At 51.3% G+C, this 15,599-nt stretch overlaps 1 protein-coding gene across 1 annotated transcript in view; it reads left to right on the plus strand.

Moving 5' to 3' along the window:
- The first annotated feature begins 2,000 nt into the window (after positions 1-2,000).
- Trim63 (tripartite motif containing 63) overlaps positions 2,001-15,599 on the plus strand; it is a 14,787-nt gene continuing 1,188 nt past the window's right edge. The window contains exons 1-8 of the mRNA XM_023722486.1: positions 2,001-2,301; positions 3,533-3,705; positions 6,135-6,303; positions 7,203-7,298; positions 8,257-8,490; positions 9,159-9,181; positions 9,587-9,711; positions 14,109-14,177. Coding sequence (XP_023578254.1) covers positions 2,143-2,301; positions 3,533-3,705; positions 6,135-6,303; positions 7,203-7,298; positions 8,257-8,490; positions 9,159-9,181; positions 9,587-9,711; positions 14,109-14,177 — 1,048 coding nt within the window. The 5' untranslated portion in view covers positions 2,001-2,142. The remainder of the gene's footprint in view (positions 2,302-3,532; positions 3,706-6,134; positions 6,304-7,202; positions 7,299-8,256; positions 8,491-9,158; positions 9,182-9,586; positions 9,712-14,108; positions 14,178-15,599) is intronic.

Raw genomic sequence — 15,599 nt, forward strand, 5'->3', positions numbered from 1 at the left:
TTTTTTTTTTTTTTTAAGTGTATTTGGTACAGGGTCTCACTGCACAGCTCGGACTCATGGTGATCCTCTTGTTCTCAGCCTCCCCAGACCTGGGATTATAGGGGTGCACCACCAAGCCCTGTCTCAGTGGCTGGCTCAGTGCACCTGGGGGTGGGGCCAGTGCAGCAGGTGGTGCAGGGGGATTTGAACCCTGGTCCCTGCACTTGCCTAAGCAGACACTTAGTCTGCTGAGCTATCTTGTTGGCCAAGGCAGGGAATTTTTTTTTTTTTTTCAGAACCAGGGATTGAACTCAGACCCTTGCACTTGCAAGCAAGCACTTATTCTACTGAGCCATCTCCCCAGCCCTGAGAATTTTTTAGTTAGTTCCCATCTGCCATTCTCAGAGTGTTGATTACTTTCTCAGACTCATCTCCTCATGGTTTTAAAATGACTCCCTGTCCTCTCACTCCCCATTCCAAGGTAACAATGAATTTTTCTTCTTGCATGTTAACTTTTATCATGGAAAAAAATCCTTTATTTCTATCCAACAGATCTGCCCTTTGTGGTTTGTCTCCTGTGGCCTAGGAGATGCCCACCTTCCCTGGGCACAATGCTATCAAGATCTAAATAGACCTTAGTCCTGTGAGCCAGAAAATGGTAGGACTTTTCTCAATCCTAATCTTCTGTCCCTGGAAGATGGTGTCAACCTGCCTCCAGGATAATTCAGCAGGGATAGGAGGCTGTTGGTCCCTGAGTCACCTATCTAGGTTCATTTCTCTCTCTGTGACCCACCCAAAGGTTGCTTCACCCCTCTGGGCCTGAGTTTTGTGATCCCATTAAATGAAGATATAATGGTTCTGTGTTGTGTCAGAACTTGCTGAGATGATGAAATGAAATAATCTATGCAAGGTTCTTAGTGCCATGCTTGGCATATTTTAAGCACTCAGCAAAAACTAGCCATTAGTGCTGGGTGTGGTGGCACATGTCTAGGCCTTCTTTCCTGCAGTTGGACCCTCTTACTATGTGGCCCAAACTGGCCTCAAATTCCTTGGGACCCTCCTGCCTCAGCCTCCCGAGTGCTAGGATCACAGGGGTACGTCACCGCACCCACTTGCTCCTCTTTCTTGAGGCCCCATGTGCTCCTCCTGGTGTTTCACAGCCTCGGAGGCTCATCCTGGGGTCTGCCCTAGGCTTTCCCCTAGCTCTTTAGACCAGATGTCCCTGCCCTGGTGACATCAGCAGCGTATGAACAAGGAAGGTGTCCTAAACAGTGCGGAGAAAAAGTGAAATGTGTACAGAGCCCGAGGGAGCCTCTAGTTAACTCCCAAGTGTCTGAGCCTGGCTTTCCGATGTTCCTTGAGTTATTCTTGCCTGTCTCTCTTCTTGGGCTGTGAGTATCTCAAAACAGGGACCCAGATCACTCATCTCTCTGTCACCTTGGTGCACAGGAAGACACCCAATGCATGAGTAAGTGGCTCTGCCACTTCCTCTCTGCGTGACTTTGCACAAGATCTTTCCTTCTCCAGGCCAAATTTCAGTATCTACCAGGTAGATCCCCAAAGGGGATGGAGAGTTGAGCTGCCTGGTGTGGCCTCTTCAGGGCCTCTGCTAAGTGCTGTCCTCCTGTCTGAGGTGGCAGCGTAGGCTGGGAGGGGCTGCCGGCCCCACCTGTGGAACTTTCTGAGTGTCCAGTAAGGGGTGTTGGCTTAACCCCTGCAGCCCCGGGGTACCCCTCTCTGTGTCCCATCCCCTGCTCACTAACCTGGCCAGGGGGACCTCCATTCCTGGAGGAAACCTCGGTACCAGCCCTCCTCTAAGGCCTCTGGACAGGCTGTTCTTGTTTACGACCCCCGTCCCAGGGGAACAGGATTGCTCACCCTGCATGTGATTTGAGAGGGCAGAGTCTTTGAGCCCTGGAGGAAACTCAAGCCCCGCCAGCCACTTGGCATCGGAATGCTCAGCTGGTCCCCTCTTGGGTGAGGCTCATGTGATCTGACCGAGGCTCAGCTATAAATATCAAAGGGGCCTCAGAGCAAGACAGAATTCGGACACCGGGAGGAGCCGGCAAAGAGGATCCGAGCTGGTGTTTTGTAGTCTAAGCAAGAAGCTCGGGTCAGTTTAGAGCGAGACAGGTGGAGACTGTGGCCGCGCCTTCGCACAGTATGGATTATAAGCCCAGCCTGATCCCCGATGGGAACCCCATGGAGAACCTGGAGAAGCAGCTGATCTGTCCCATCTGTCTGGAGATGTTTACCAAGCCTGTGGTCATCTTACCTTGCCAGCACAATCTCTGCCGGAAGTGTGCCAACGACATCTTCCAGGTCAGGGGGGACATGGCCCAGCTCTCAGGGCCCCAGGTGCTTATGTGGCTTCCCTTCCCTCTCAGCCTGCGACCCCTGCACCGAGGCCTGGCTCTTCCCCTGATGAGGCCACTGGACCAGGCTGGGGGTGGGGAGGCAGTGCTGGCTGGCCCGGGCCTTCTCCATGACGCATGTCCCCTCCCCATGCTGCCCACGCTGCCCAGCACTGCTCGCTGTTGACTCCCTAGTCAAGAGTCAAATGCCTCAAGTGATAAGTGGGGGAGGCAGGCGGCAAGGAGACAGAAACCAGACTCCTGGGCCAGAGCCAGCTCCAGAGTGGCAGGGGCCCCAGAGCTTTGGGAGGGGATGGCAGGGAGGCCCTTTGGGGCTGTTTGCTCCAGTCTGGGGGCAATAGGGCTCCATCTTCCTGAGAAAGGAGGGGGAATAGATGTACAGTCTGGGAGGCAAGGAGTCAAGGTCCCCAGGGACATGACACACATGTCCTTTCACTTCCTGTTATGGCTTGTGTCTAGCTGTCCCCCCAAACCCTTATGTAGTCATAAGGGTGGCTTCTAGAGTTTATTATTGATTCACGGTCTGATGAGGGGATTCTGGGCTTGAGAGCTCCACCTGCCCTAGGGCGGGTAGCCCGAATACAGTAAGGGAGGGAGAGAGGCTTGCCCTCTGCTGCTGCTCCGTTTGTTCTTGCTGTTTTTGTTGCCTTCCACCGCCATGAACTGTCCCCCTTCTGCTCTGTGCCACCCTGCCTCAGGGCCAGCCAAGTAAGGACTGAGACCCCAACCACAAACTGTGAGCTAAATAAACCTTCCCTTCCTTAATTCTGGTTGTCAGGAGTTTTGTCTCAGCAGTGACTGAGGCACAGAGAGAAAAAGGTGTACCTTTCTAGCTAGCTCGAAGTCACTCGTAGAACGGCTGTGACTTGAACTCAAGGTCGGCTGTCCCCTGAGCTGGCCCATTGCTTGGCTGCTTCTCAGGCGCTCCGTGTACAGGTGGCTTGGTTCTGCATCAAGACGGGGACCTCAGGGCCTTTGATGTGACAGTGTGGTTGGGGCCATGCGGCTAGGAGGATGGGACTAGGAAGGGAAGGGACGGAGGAGGGAGCGCGTGATGGGGCTAGGAGGATGGGACTGGGAAGGGACGGAGGAGGGAGCGCGTGATGGGGCTAGGAGGATGGGACTGGGAAGGGACGGAGGAGGGAGCGCTGGCCTCACTCTGCCTCGGCTATTTGCAGGCTGCAAATCCCTACTGGACCACCCGGGGTGGCTCGGTGTCTATGTCGGGAGGCCGCTTCCGCTGTCCCTCATGCCGCCATGAGGTGATCATGGACCGCCACGGGGTGTACGGGCTGCAGAGGAACCTGTTGGTGGAGAATATCATTGACATCTACAAACAGGAGTGTTCCAGGTCAGTGTGTGGTTGTGGGAGCCCCTCCTCCTCCTTAGCCCACCCCCAGCCCCCCGTAGCCTCCTGTCTGCCCTCCTAGGACCCAGTCCCTAACTAGAGAGCCAGGCTGGTCATCTCCAGAAGCCACTGCACTCCTCTCTGGAGTGTGTGTGGCAGGGGAGTGCCCAGAATCCCCAGGCCTGCTCTCAGCCTCCTCCAGTTCTAGGGAAGGGACCCAGAGATCAGGCTGCCCTCTTGGGGGACACTGAAGGGAAGGTGGATTTGAGAGGGGTGGGGCCAGCAAGGCAGCCCTGGTCAGCAAGGCAGCATCCAGTAGTAATGCAGCTGGGCTGTATCCAAGGATGGCCAGAGTGGCCTGTGTGGGCAGTGTCATGATGCCACGGGGTGATTGGGGGGACTTCATCTTGGGGCCTCACAGCAACCCTGTGGATCTGGGAAGACTTTTATTACTCCGTTTATGGAAGCAGAGGCTCTGGAGAGTTGGCCAGGTCTTGTTCTAAGTCTGCCTTTAATGAAAGAGCAGAATTCATGAGTGGTGGGGACTGTGCTGTGTTGGGCATGAAACTGGAGAGGAACAGGGACAGATCCTTACAGAAAAAAACACCTGGTTGAGGATGCGGCTCAAAGGGAGAACCTGTGCTTAGCAGGCCCGAGGCCCGAGGTTCTGTGAGCAGCACCACACCACAGAAATAAAGGTGACACCAACCTACTAGAGTGTCAGGTACACTAGTTTGCTTTCCCCAAAGTCAAAGAATAAATTCCAAGAAATAATGGAGGGTAAGAGTAGAGAAATTTACTGTGAAGTAGGAATAGCTCCTGAGAGACAGCAGGGGTCCTCAGTGGGGTGCCAACCAGCCCACTTCTCTGAAGAGAAGAGTAAGTCATGAGGTGGGTACAGTGTGGGTCAAAACTATAATTAACCAATAAGATTACAAGTATAGCCATTTGACTAACGTTGATCTGATAGTAGAAGGGCATATGGGTGACAGCATTCACTTTGGTCAATAATTTAGAGTTTTAGTCTTAGTGGGTGGGAGAAGATGGCCCACCCCTGATGAGATAGTGGTTTATGTATATAGGAACTCTCAAAAGGGTTAGGACCAATAATCTGAAGCTTCCATCTATCCCTTAGGGAAGTATGTTAATCTGGCCACTGTGATTTTAATCTTCAGATGTCCTCTATCCATAATTTCTTTTATTTTTTCAGAGAGGGTCTAGTTATGTGGTTTAGGCAGGTGTGGAATTCATGTTAATCCTCCTGCCTCAGCCTCCTGAGTGCTGAGAATACAGGCATGTGCCACAATGCCTGGCTTCAGCCACAGTTTTCTATAGTGACTCCCTTGAGGGCCAAGCCCTGTCTGATTGCCTATAGTATTTCTACCTCACTTAGCTGTCTATAGTAGTGAAGCCTGAATGATGGTTTGTGTTGCTGGAGTTCAGAAATCCTCCTAGTTTAGGAAGTGACCATTGCCCTGAAAGACACACACAGAATGTGCCAGATGCCCAAAGTGGAGCGAGCGATACGTGGAGAAAGGCATTCTAAGAATGTATGTCCATGCGAACACAGAGGCATAGAACATGACAGCAGTCATTCTAACCTGTTTCAGCCAGTGTTTTCTAAAATACAAACACCATGAAGTGGAAATTAAAAAAATGTGTGTTTGAGAAGAATAAGAAAGAAAGGAGTGTGCACCATGCAGAGACTTCTGGTGGGCAGCAAGGGCTTGTCCTGGGCCACCAGATCTCCCCAAACCTCCCCGGGCGCTAGGCTCTTGTAGTTGTGTTACCCGGAGCACCGACACGACCCCCTCTGAGCCTCAGAGACTCCAGGGCATGTTTAATTGATTTTTTTCTTTCTACCTGGCCTTAATCGCCACCTCCTCCACATAGGCCCTGTACACTGTAGACTTAGGGGTAAAGAAAATAGGCAACTTGCCCTGCCTGGGTGGAAGGGTACAGTCTAGAGAATTAAATATAGAATTCAGTGAGGCCATCAGTAGAAATTGCTTAGCTGGAAGCCTGACCTGCACGGACTAAGCAATGGGTTCTATAATTAGAGTGAAAGACCTCTAGCCTCCCCTGCCCTGGCTCGTTGTGTGCCCTTGGGTAAGTCCGTTCACTTCCTGAGACCCCATTTCCTGTTCTCTAAAACATCTCTAGGTAGGTCTAGAATTTCCCAAGTGTTTGCGCTGACAGTAGCTCTGGCTGATTCCAGCCTTGGGATTTGAGTCTCAGGACATAGGGACAGGTTTGGTGGGTGTCATTGGGTTCTATTGTCTTGGGTCTCCAGAAGATGAACAGTTTGGGAGCAGCCCGTCGCTGAGGGTTCAGGGAATACACCTGGGGTGGCCTCCTGTGACTGGAGCCAGGGAAGGAGATATGAACTGAGGAGCTGCCTCCAACTTGTGACTGTCCCTTCCCCACCCCAGTCGGCCCCTGCAGAAGGGCAGCCACCCGATGTGCAAGGAGCACGAAGATGAAAAAATCAACATCTACTGCCTCACGTGTGAGGTGCCCACGTGCTCCATGTGCAAGGTGTTTGGGGCTCACCAGGCCTGTGAGGTGGCCCCGCTCCAGAGTGTCTTCCAGGGACAGAAGGTACAAGCTCCAGCCCCTGTTTTCCCCAATGATCCCCAGGAGCGGATTTGATCTCCTGCGTTCTGCTGAGCCGGCCTTTCAGGAATAGTCCCTCTGGAGGGACTTCCCAGGCCAAGGCACAGCAGCCCTCGCCTCCTTGGGGGGAGGTGGCTGAGCTCATGGGTTATACTTAGAGCCACTTGGATGTGGCCAAGAGGAGAGGTCCGACCCCAGGGCCAGGCCACCAGGCCCTCTCAGGCCAGAGCTTCTCCATCCAGAGCATTTGGGTCCCACATACCTCTTGAGCCTCTCACTTCTCCCCAATCTTAAATTCCCCTGCAGTGGGAAACAGCTTAAAGCCTTTCTCGGGACCACTGGCAGCCCCACCAGGCTGCCCAGGCCGAAAGCAGCGGCCCTTCTTTCTGTGTTCTTCCCCTTTCACCCACCCTGGTCTCTCTTCTCTTAGAACTGTCCAACTCTTATTTCTTTTCTCCAGGACTAACCAGTCTTCTGTTAGTACCTTGCTGGGTATTTTGGGCAATTTTCCCCTCAGGACTTCATCTGTAAAATAAGGGATACAGAGCCAGGTGTGGTGGTGCATACCTGTAATCCCAGCTCTTGTAAAGCTGAGGCAAGAGGATCACCCTGAGTATGAGACCAGCCTGGGCTACGTAGTAACTTTAAGCCCAGTCTGAACTACATAGCAAGCACCTATCTCAAAAAAACCCCAAAATAGAGAAATAAAGGCTACAGTATAGTTTTGACGATTCTCTGCTCTGGACCTGAGCTGTAACCCAGAAACATGGATCCCACCCTACTTTCTAGCAGAGGGGACTCCTAGGCTGCTGTGTGGACGCCACATCTGAGCCACCTGGTCATGATGCTGTCTGTCTCCTCTTTTGCCTTCTCCCTTCATCTAGACTGAGCTGAGCAACTGCATCTCCATGCTGGTGGCGGGGAATGACCGCATGCAGACCATCATCACGCAGCTGGAGGACTCTAGTAGGGTGACCAAGGTGAGGGGATGGAAAGGCCCTGACTGGGGGTCTGAGGCTGCCTGGTATAACTTCTCTGGGAAAGGCTCACCCATGGGCTGGGACTGGAGTCTGGGGTGGCCAACAGGGAATGCCGGGGAGGGACGAATGCACCATCCTCCTGCTCAACAAGCGCTCCTTGAGCACAATGGAATCAGGCCCTACTTAAAGCACTGGGGACTGGGCACGAGCAACAGACCTGGCCCCTGAGCTCAGAAGGTGGCTCATCCTGCCAGTCACATCAGTGTTTATTCAGCACAGAGGACTTTCAGAGCTCTACTCTCCAGGGGGCTGCAGACCAAGGCTTCTCAAACTTTAGAGACACACACATCCCCCTGGGCCTTGTGAAAACTCAGGTTCTGGTCCAGTAGGTTTGGAATGAAGCATGCGATTCTGCATTCCTGGCCTGCGTCCAGGGGTTATACTTGGGGTTACAGTTCTAGCAGGCACCCGGACTATACTTAGAGCCGCAAGACTGCAGAGGACAGAAGGGGACAGCATCTGGGATCACCCTAGAGTGGCCCTGGCCTAACAGGGGCTACCATCATACCCATTTAACAGAGAAGGTAGTTAAGAGATGCATACATTGGTGTTGGAGAGGAGGGAGCTTTGGCTACGTGGGCTGTTGGGGACTGCTGTCTTCCCCCCTCCTCTGGAACCAAGTGCCACCCACTTTTCCAGAGTCCAGCCTCAGCTTAGCATTGAGAGAAACTTGTGAGTGGGGCGTTGGAAGGGCTCATGCCGTGCGACCCGAGAGTCTGCACCTGTTCTCCAGTGTGCGTGTGTCACAGAGCAGCTGCAACACCTTCCAGGTGCTCTCTTCCCAGGAGCTCTCCTGCCTGCTGTTGAATGGGCTTTTGGTTGCTGGCTCCTGGGTCTACCCATCCTGGGAAGGGAGCAAGGACTCCCCAGGATGTGACTGTAGGGCTTGTCCCCTCAGGAGAACAGTCACCAGGTGAAGGAAGAGCTGAGCCACAAGTTTGACACGCTGTACGCCATACTGGACGAGAAGAAGAGTGAGCTGCTACAGAGGATCACACAGGAGCAGGAAAAGAAGCTGAGTTTCACCGAGGCCCTCATCCAGCAGTACCGGGAGCAGCTGGACAAGTCCACCAAGCTGGTGGAGACAGCCGTCCAGTCCCTGGATGAGCCTGGCGGGGCCACCTTCCTCCTGGTGAGCAGGCTTCTGTTGTGCTCCCCGCTGACCACACCCCTGGGTCCTTGTGAGTCTAGGTGCGCTTATCTGGAAAGTGGGCAGCCCCAGCCCCTGCTTTCCTCCTACTGATTTTATGAGGTTCAAATAAGAGGATGTTTGTGAAGCTGTAGAAGCTGCAAAATGCAACATCCTACACAGAGACTGTTCGTTGAGCGCCTACTGTGGCCAGGATTAAGGGGGTGACCCAGAGCTCAACAAGACACAACTGTGACCTAGAAGAGCTTATTAGGGATGACACAGAGGCTCAGCTCTAAGAGTTCAAAGTTCAGTTCATTCAAAAATTCCTCGGCTCCTCCCATGGGCCAGGATTTGGGCTGAACCTTGGGTCTGAAAAGGTATCTAGGCTATGATTCTCACTGAGAGGCTTCCATGCCTAGGCGCCTTGAGATGGATAACCTTGAGAATCTGGATTTCTGCAAGGACAATTGGAGGGTCCTGGGTGCTGACCAAGACCTATACAGATCAGGACAGAGGGTTGAGAAGTCCAAGTTCTGTTCAGAGTGGGGCAGGGCCAGGCTAGGAAATGACACCCAGTGGCTGTCTGGAACACTCAGTGGCTGGTCTTGCACATTCCCTGGGGTCACCACTTCTGTAGTCCTGACTCTCTCTCTCTTCTCCTCCCACAGAGCGCCAAGCAACTCATCCAGAGGTCAGTGTCTTCCTGGGGCTATGGCCCAATCTCCCAGTTCTTCCTTCCTTTCCTTTTTTTTAAAATCCCAGAATTCAGACTCAGGACCTTGCACTTGCCAGGCAGACACTTGTGCCCACTGAGCTATATCCCTGGCTCACTTCCAGTTCTTGTAGAGCCCCTGATGAATTTCTAGAGAAACCCCATACATCAGGTCTCAGGGGATCCCCTGGGCCAGCTTCCCTGGCCTTTGCATCCCCCACTTTCTTGGTCCATTTGTTCTGCTTGAGACTGAACAGGAAACACCTCACCCTGGGGTTGGGGCTGTCACTGCCAGGCTAGGCCTGAGCTCAGCATGGTGCTGGAGGGGCTGGACTAAGACACCGAGCCCCTGGATCTTACTGTGCCTCTCTCTTTCCCATCCAGCATCGTGGAGGCTTCCAAGGGCTGCCAGCTGGGGAAGACAGAGCAGGGCTTTGAAAACATGGACTACTTCACTCTGGATTTAGAGCATATAGAAGACGCCCTGAGGGCCATCGACTTTGGGATAGGTAAAGGAGATGTGGTACCACTTGTCTTATCTCTTACCCGCTGACCCTTGAAAGCTGGCGTCCCTCCCACTGGGCCCTGTGGAGAGGCAGTTTCACTAACAAAGATTCCTAGCTGTCCAGCCAAATGGACACAACCAACTTCTAGATGAGCCCGGAGTCCAGCATAGGGCCAGGTGTGGTACTGTCACTCAGTAAATTATCCAGGCGTGGTGGCACATGCTTGTAATCCCAGCACTTGGGAGGCTGAGGCAGGAGGATTGTTGCGAGTTCAAGACCAGCCTGGGCTACAAAGTGAGCTCAAGGCCAGCCTGAAGAGGGCCAGCCTGCACAGAGAGACCCTGTCTCAAAAAGACAAAAAAGAAAAAAAAAAAAAAGTGCGTGGATCCAATGCTCACAGCATCTGGAATCAGACAGCCCTGAGTTCAAATTCTGATTCCGCTTTTGTGTGTTATCTAGGTGTCCCCACTCCTCTCTGCTTCCCTGCACTTAATTTTCTAATGTTAAAACGTATTTTGAAAGTGTGTCTTCTAAGAATGAGTCTCCTTGGCGCTGCTGCAACAGATCAGATGTGGATGCAGAAGGGTTTTGTGTGGTACTGGACATAGTATGGTGGTTACTGCCTAAGGCCAGTCTTAGTTTCAGTCTCTTAATGCTGTTGCCTATGATACTCAGGCATGTTAATTACCTACGTTAGATCCTCTTTCTGGTTATTATATTTTTCATGCGTTTGGCACAGGGTCTCACTATGCAGCTCAGACTCGTAGTGATCCTCCTGTTTATAACCTCCCCAGCACTGGGATTATAGGAATGCACAACCATGCCGCAGTCTCTGTGGCACGGCTCAGCGTGCCTGGGGCCATGGTTTGTGATGCTGGGGACTGAACCCCTGTGCCTGTGCTTGCCTAAGTAGGCGCTTAGTCTGCTGAACTATCTCACAGGCCCTCCTCTTTCTGTTTATAATTATTCTTCCAGGGCCAGCCAAGTAGCTCAGTGGATTAAAGCATCTGCAAACAGGTGCTGGGGGCCAAGGGTTCTATCCCTGGGCCTTCCCTGCCAGCCCTGCCCCTGGGGCATGCTGAGACAGGCATGGTGGCACACGCCTGTAATCCCAGCTCTTGGGAGGCTGTAAACAGGCAGATCACTACGAGTCCGATCTAGTAGTGAGACCCTGAACACCCTCTAGACCCTTCCCTAAAATACAAAAAACAAAGAAAAAAATATACATAATTATTCTTCCATAGAGTACCTTTTACCACTGTAACCATAACAATAAGTAGGAAAAATGAAAAAACTGATGAGAAGTAATGATATTACTCTGTTGAAGTCCACATAGCTGAAAGGTAGCTATTTAGCAACAGAGACAGAGGGATGATTTTTTTGTTTGTTTGTTTTTTTGTTTTATTTACTTATTTATTTTTTGGTGGAACCGGGGATTGAACTCAGGCCCTTACGCTTGCCAGGGAAGTGCTTATTCCACTGAGCCACCACCCCCAGCCCCCTATTTTTGTTTTAGATAAGTTCTTACTATATAGTCCAGGCTGGCCTTGAACTCATGGCAATCCTCCTTCCTGGGCCAACCGAGTGTGCAGATTACAGTTTGAGAGAGTGTTACACTAGGTTGCACTGGTTGGTGTAAGAGTGGCTGCTCTGATATGCAGCGAGAGTGGGAGGGAGAAGGAGAGGTAAGTGTGGGCATGAGGAAGAACTGTAACGGCCTGGCATGGAGAGAAACTTCCTAGCAGCCTCCGCCAAAGGTCTCCTCTATACTTTCAGGATCTTGTGCCACGTGTATTTTCAGAGCCATGTGTGGCAGTAGATAGCTGTAATCCTGGAACTGTGGGAGGCTGGGGCAGGAGGATCACAAGTTTGAACTCAGCCTGGGCAACTTAGTGAGACCCTGTCTCAGAATAAAATTTAAAAGTCCAGTGCAATGTTCCTGTGTTCAATTCCCAGGACATGCAAACACACATATATGCATGTGTACATATGTATGTAAGTACATGTCTGGTGCAAAAATAGAGATCTTGGGGCCAGGGAGATGGCTTAGTAGAATAAGTGCTTCCCTGACAAGCGCAAGGGTCTGAGTTCAATCCCCGGTTCCACCAAAGAAAAACAACAACAACAAACAAACAAAAAATAGTGATCTGTTCTCAGAGGCCCAGGTTTATCTCATTTATGAATAAGGACAAAGGGCCTGTGAGATAGCTCAGCAGACTAAGCATCTGCTTGGGCCAGTACAGGGGCCAGGGTTCGATACCTAGCACCACATGCAGTGCCAGCCCCACCCTGGGACACACTTAGCCGGCCACCAAGTCTGGGCATGGTGGCGTGAGCCTGTAATCCCAGCACCGGGGAGGCAGAAAACAGGAGGATCACTATGAGTCTGAGCTGTGTAGTGAGACCCTGCACAATTTAAAAATTTAAAAAGAGTAAGGATAGGATGTGTGCCAAAGGTGAGACACCAGTGGACTTGGGCCCATCCCTAGCTGACGATTTTCTGCTCCGTAGCTACTATGTTTATTTTTCTCACTGCTGAGACAAAATACCTAACACCCAAAGTTAAAGGAGGAAAGGTTTATGTGGGTCACAGTTTGTCGAACTTTCAGCACACAGTTGGCTGGCTCCAAGGCAGGGTGGCCTGGCAGACAGGCACTGAAGAGACAGCTCGTGGCAGGCAGAAGACAGCAAAAGCAAGCACATGAACAGCGGCAAGCCTCTTTCTGTCTCTTATATCTTATCCAGGCCGGGTAGCACTCCCACCCTTAGTCCTAGCGGGGCACCGTGAATCAGCCCCAGCGTCACACACTCTAGATCCAGCCACCTCCGAAAAAGCCCCACCTATGACTGCATAAGGCTTTGGGGGACATCTAGCCTCAAGCTTTCAAAACTACCCTAATAGGCTCAGAGACTCAACAGCAGGCCCTACTGCGTGCAAAATCACAGTGAACACCTTGCACTGCTCTTCATGTTCAGCCTGAGCATGAGTTTCCTCAAAGGTAAAATAGGGAGAGTAGCAACAGTGACCATTTAGCAAGTCCACTGTTAGTCTTTCTGTGTCTTGGGCACTAACCCTTAACATAAACTTTATCACGTAACACAGCCTTATGAGATAGGTTGTTAGCGCCATTTCAAAGTTGAGGCAAGTAAACGTTAGGGAGGCTAAGTGGGTGATTCAAGGCCACACAGCTATTCAGTCACTCACATAGATCTCCTTGGGTTCCACTGGGCTGCTCAGGCTCATAAACTTATTTTTTTTTTAAATTTTTTTATTTATTTATTTATATGTGTGTGTGTGTGTGTGTGTGTGTGGCCAGCTCAGCCCACCAGGGGGCAGGGCTGGCTGGCATGTGGTGCTGGGGGATTGAACCGCGGTCCCTGTGCTTTGCTAAGCTTGTTCTAAGTAGGTGCTCTAGACCACTGAGCCATCTCACCAGCCCCAGGCTCATAAACTTATATGACCATGTTTGCATGGTGCTCCGCACGTGGCGCTTAGCACGGACACACTGACCACACAGTAAGTCCCCAGAGGAGGCCACCGTGAGTAGGAGTTGTGACTGTGATTGTGATACAACCACAGCAAAACTCCCTGGGTTTGTAAGGATCCCAGGTACTTGGCTGGAATTTTGGCTGCCATCTCAGAGGCATTTGGAGACATTACTGACAGATTCTCTGTGTGATCCCCTGAGGGCCCCTGAGGATTAAGGAGGTGGAGAGAGGGTGCCCTGTGAGGGGAGGGCAGGACATCCCAGGAGGAGAAAGCCAGGACACAGGTTGCAGTTCTGTTGCTGTCCCTCCCGTGCCCAGCTTCAGAGAGTTTCTGAACAGAGATGGCCCTGAAATGCCCCCATGCCCATTCCCTCCTGTCTGTGGAAGGGGACAGGGGCTGAGCATGCAAGTTTCCAAGGCTGAGATCTCCCTTCAAGACAGGGACTCTTAGGGGCCAGGGAGATGGCTCAGTGGAATAAGCGCTTCCCTGGCAAGCGCAAGGGCCTGAGTTCAATCTCTGGTTCTGATTCTGCCAAAAAAAAAAAAAAAAACAGGGACTCTTACCCATGGGAAGGAGCAGTCTCTATCCCGTCCCATCACCTCAGGTGATGCCTGTCTGTATGAGAGGAGCTAATTGCCAAGCGTGCTTCCTCCAGGCTCCTGAGCCATAAGCTGTGCTGTAGTAAAAGCCACTGCTGTATTGAAGCAAAAGATTCCTAGAGGGAAAAGGCAGGGATGCCACTGTGGGTCTCTGTGCAGCCTGGCACCTCTTGGGTGCCTGGCACCTCAAGTTGCCCATTTGAGTCTGGCTATGCATGGGGACAAATGCTGCCTGCAACCTGGGTCCTCTTCCAGTAGCTTCTTGGAGAAGCCAGCCCCATCCTTATACAGTTGGTCTTTCTTTGTCACAGAGGAGGATGAGGAAGAGTTCATTGAAGAGGAAGAAGTTCAGGAAGAGTTGTCCACAGAAGAGAAAGAAGGTAAGAAATCTATCTGTCTCCATCCATCTTCCCCTCTCCCTCCCTTCTTCCCTCCCTCCCTTCTTTCTTTCTTCCCTCCCTTTTCCCTTTTTTTCTTCTGTAATGGGAAGCACTCACTGTGTGCCAAGTTCAGTAGGGGCGCTGGTGCTTATGCCTGCTCCTGTTCTCACTGTGTGCTTTAAACCTGTCAAAGGTAGTCTTATTATCTACACCTTCAAATAAAGTGACAACAAAAACACTGAACCATTCATGTTACAAAGCTCCCATTTTATACCTAAGGACATTCCTAAATGCTAAGTAATACAGCACACAGAGGGAAGAGGCACCAGGCTCAGGAGCCGGGCTGGGCCCACTAATAAATTGCTGACATTTTAAAATTAAGAAAAAAAAAAAATTGAGGGGCCAGCCAGATAGCTCAGCAGACTAAAGCTCCTGCTTAGGCAGAGTACAGTGGCCAGGGTTTGATCGCCAGCCTGCCATGCCATCCCCACCCCCAGGGCATGCTGAAATGGCGATTGAGACTGGGCGTGGTGGCACGCACCTGTAATCCCAGTGCTTGGAAGGCTGAAAACAGGAGGATCACTATGAGTCTGATCTGTGTTGTGAGACCCTGTAGACCCTGTACTAAATGCATTAAAAAAAGAAAAGAAATTTTTAAAAAATTAAGGATTTAAAGAAAAGAAGATTTAAATGCGAGGAATCTGCATTTCTACTTCTAGTGGAAATTTAAAAAAAGCAAACAACATTGGGCTTGGGCTTCCCCTCAGTCACCAAGGGGCAGCTCTGGGTAGGACTGTCCCCTTTAAAGCTGGCATGTACTTGGGGGCTCGCTTGGCCTTGCCTCCCACCACAGGCCTCATTCATGTTGTCTGCTGGTCCCGCAGGCGTCTGATGCTGCCACCCTGGCAGAGCTTGGTTAGGAGCTTGGCTCCTGACTGACAGCTCTACCCCAGATGTGATACTGAACAGTTCTTGATTTCTCCAAGCCTTGGGTGACTCATCGGCTCAGGGGGGCAAAACACTTGCTAACTTTGTGGTTGTTTTCTGCAGTATTGGAGAGATTAAACCCAGGACATCACACATGTTAGGCAAATCCTTCACCACTGAGCAAATCCCCAGCAAGTTGTCTGTTGGTCTTAAACTTGTGACCCCACTTCTTCAGCTTCCCAATTAGCTGGAATTAAAGGCATGCTCACCATTCTTGGTTGCTAATGTTATTTTTCAAGCCTAGTTTGTGGAACTAAGTTCCAACCCAGTGGAAAAATATAGTTCTTGGAGTTTTGTATAAAATTTGCAATCCACAGTGTGCTGGCAGCTAAATTCTATTTTGGTTTTAAAAGGAAAAGACCAAGCAGGAAATGCAGTTTGACAGTCTTACCTGCCACTGTAGGGCTTTTTTTCCTCCTCCTCCTCCTCCTCCTC

This window comes from Octodon degus, unplaced genomic scaffold, assembly GCF_000260255.1.
Source record: "Octodon degus isolate 3935 unplaced genomic scaffold, OctDeg1.0 scaffold00092, whole genome shotgun sequence".
NCBI classification, from domain to species: domain Eukaryota; kingdom Metazoa; phylum Chordata; class Mammalia; order Rodentia; family Octodontidae; genus Octodon; species Octodon degus.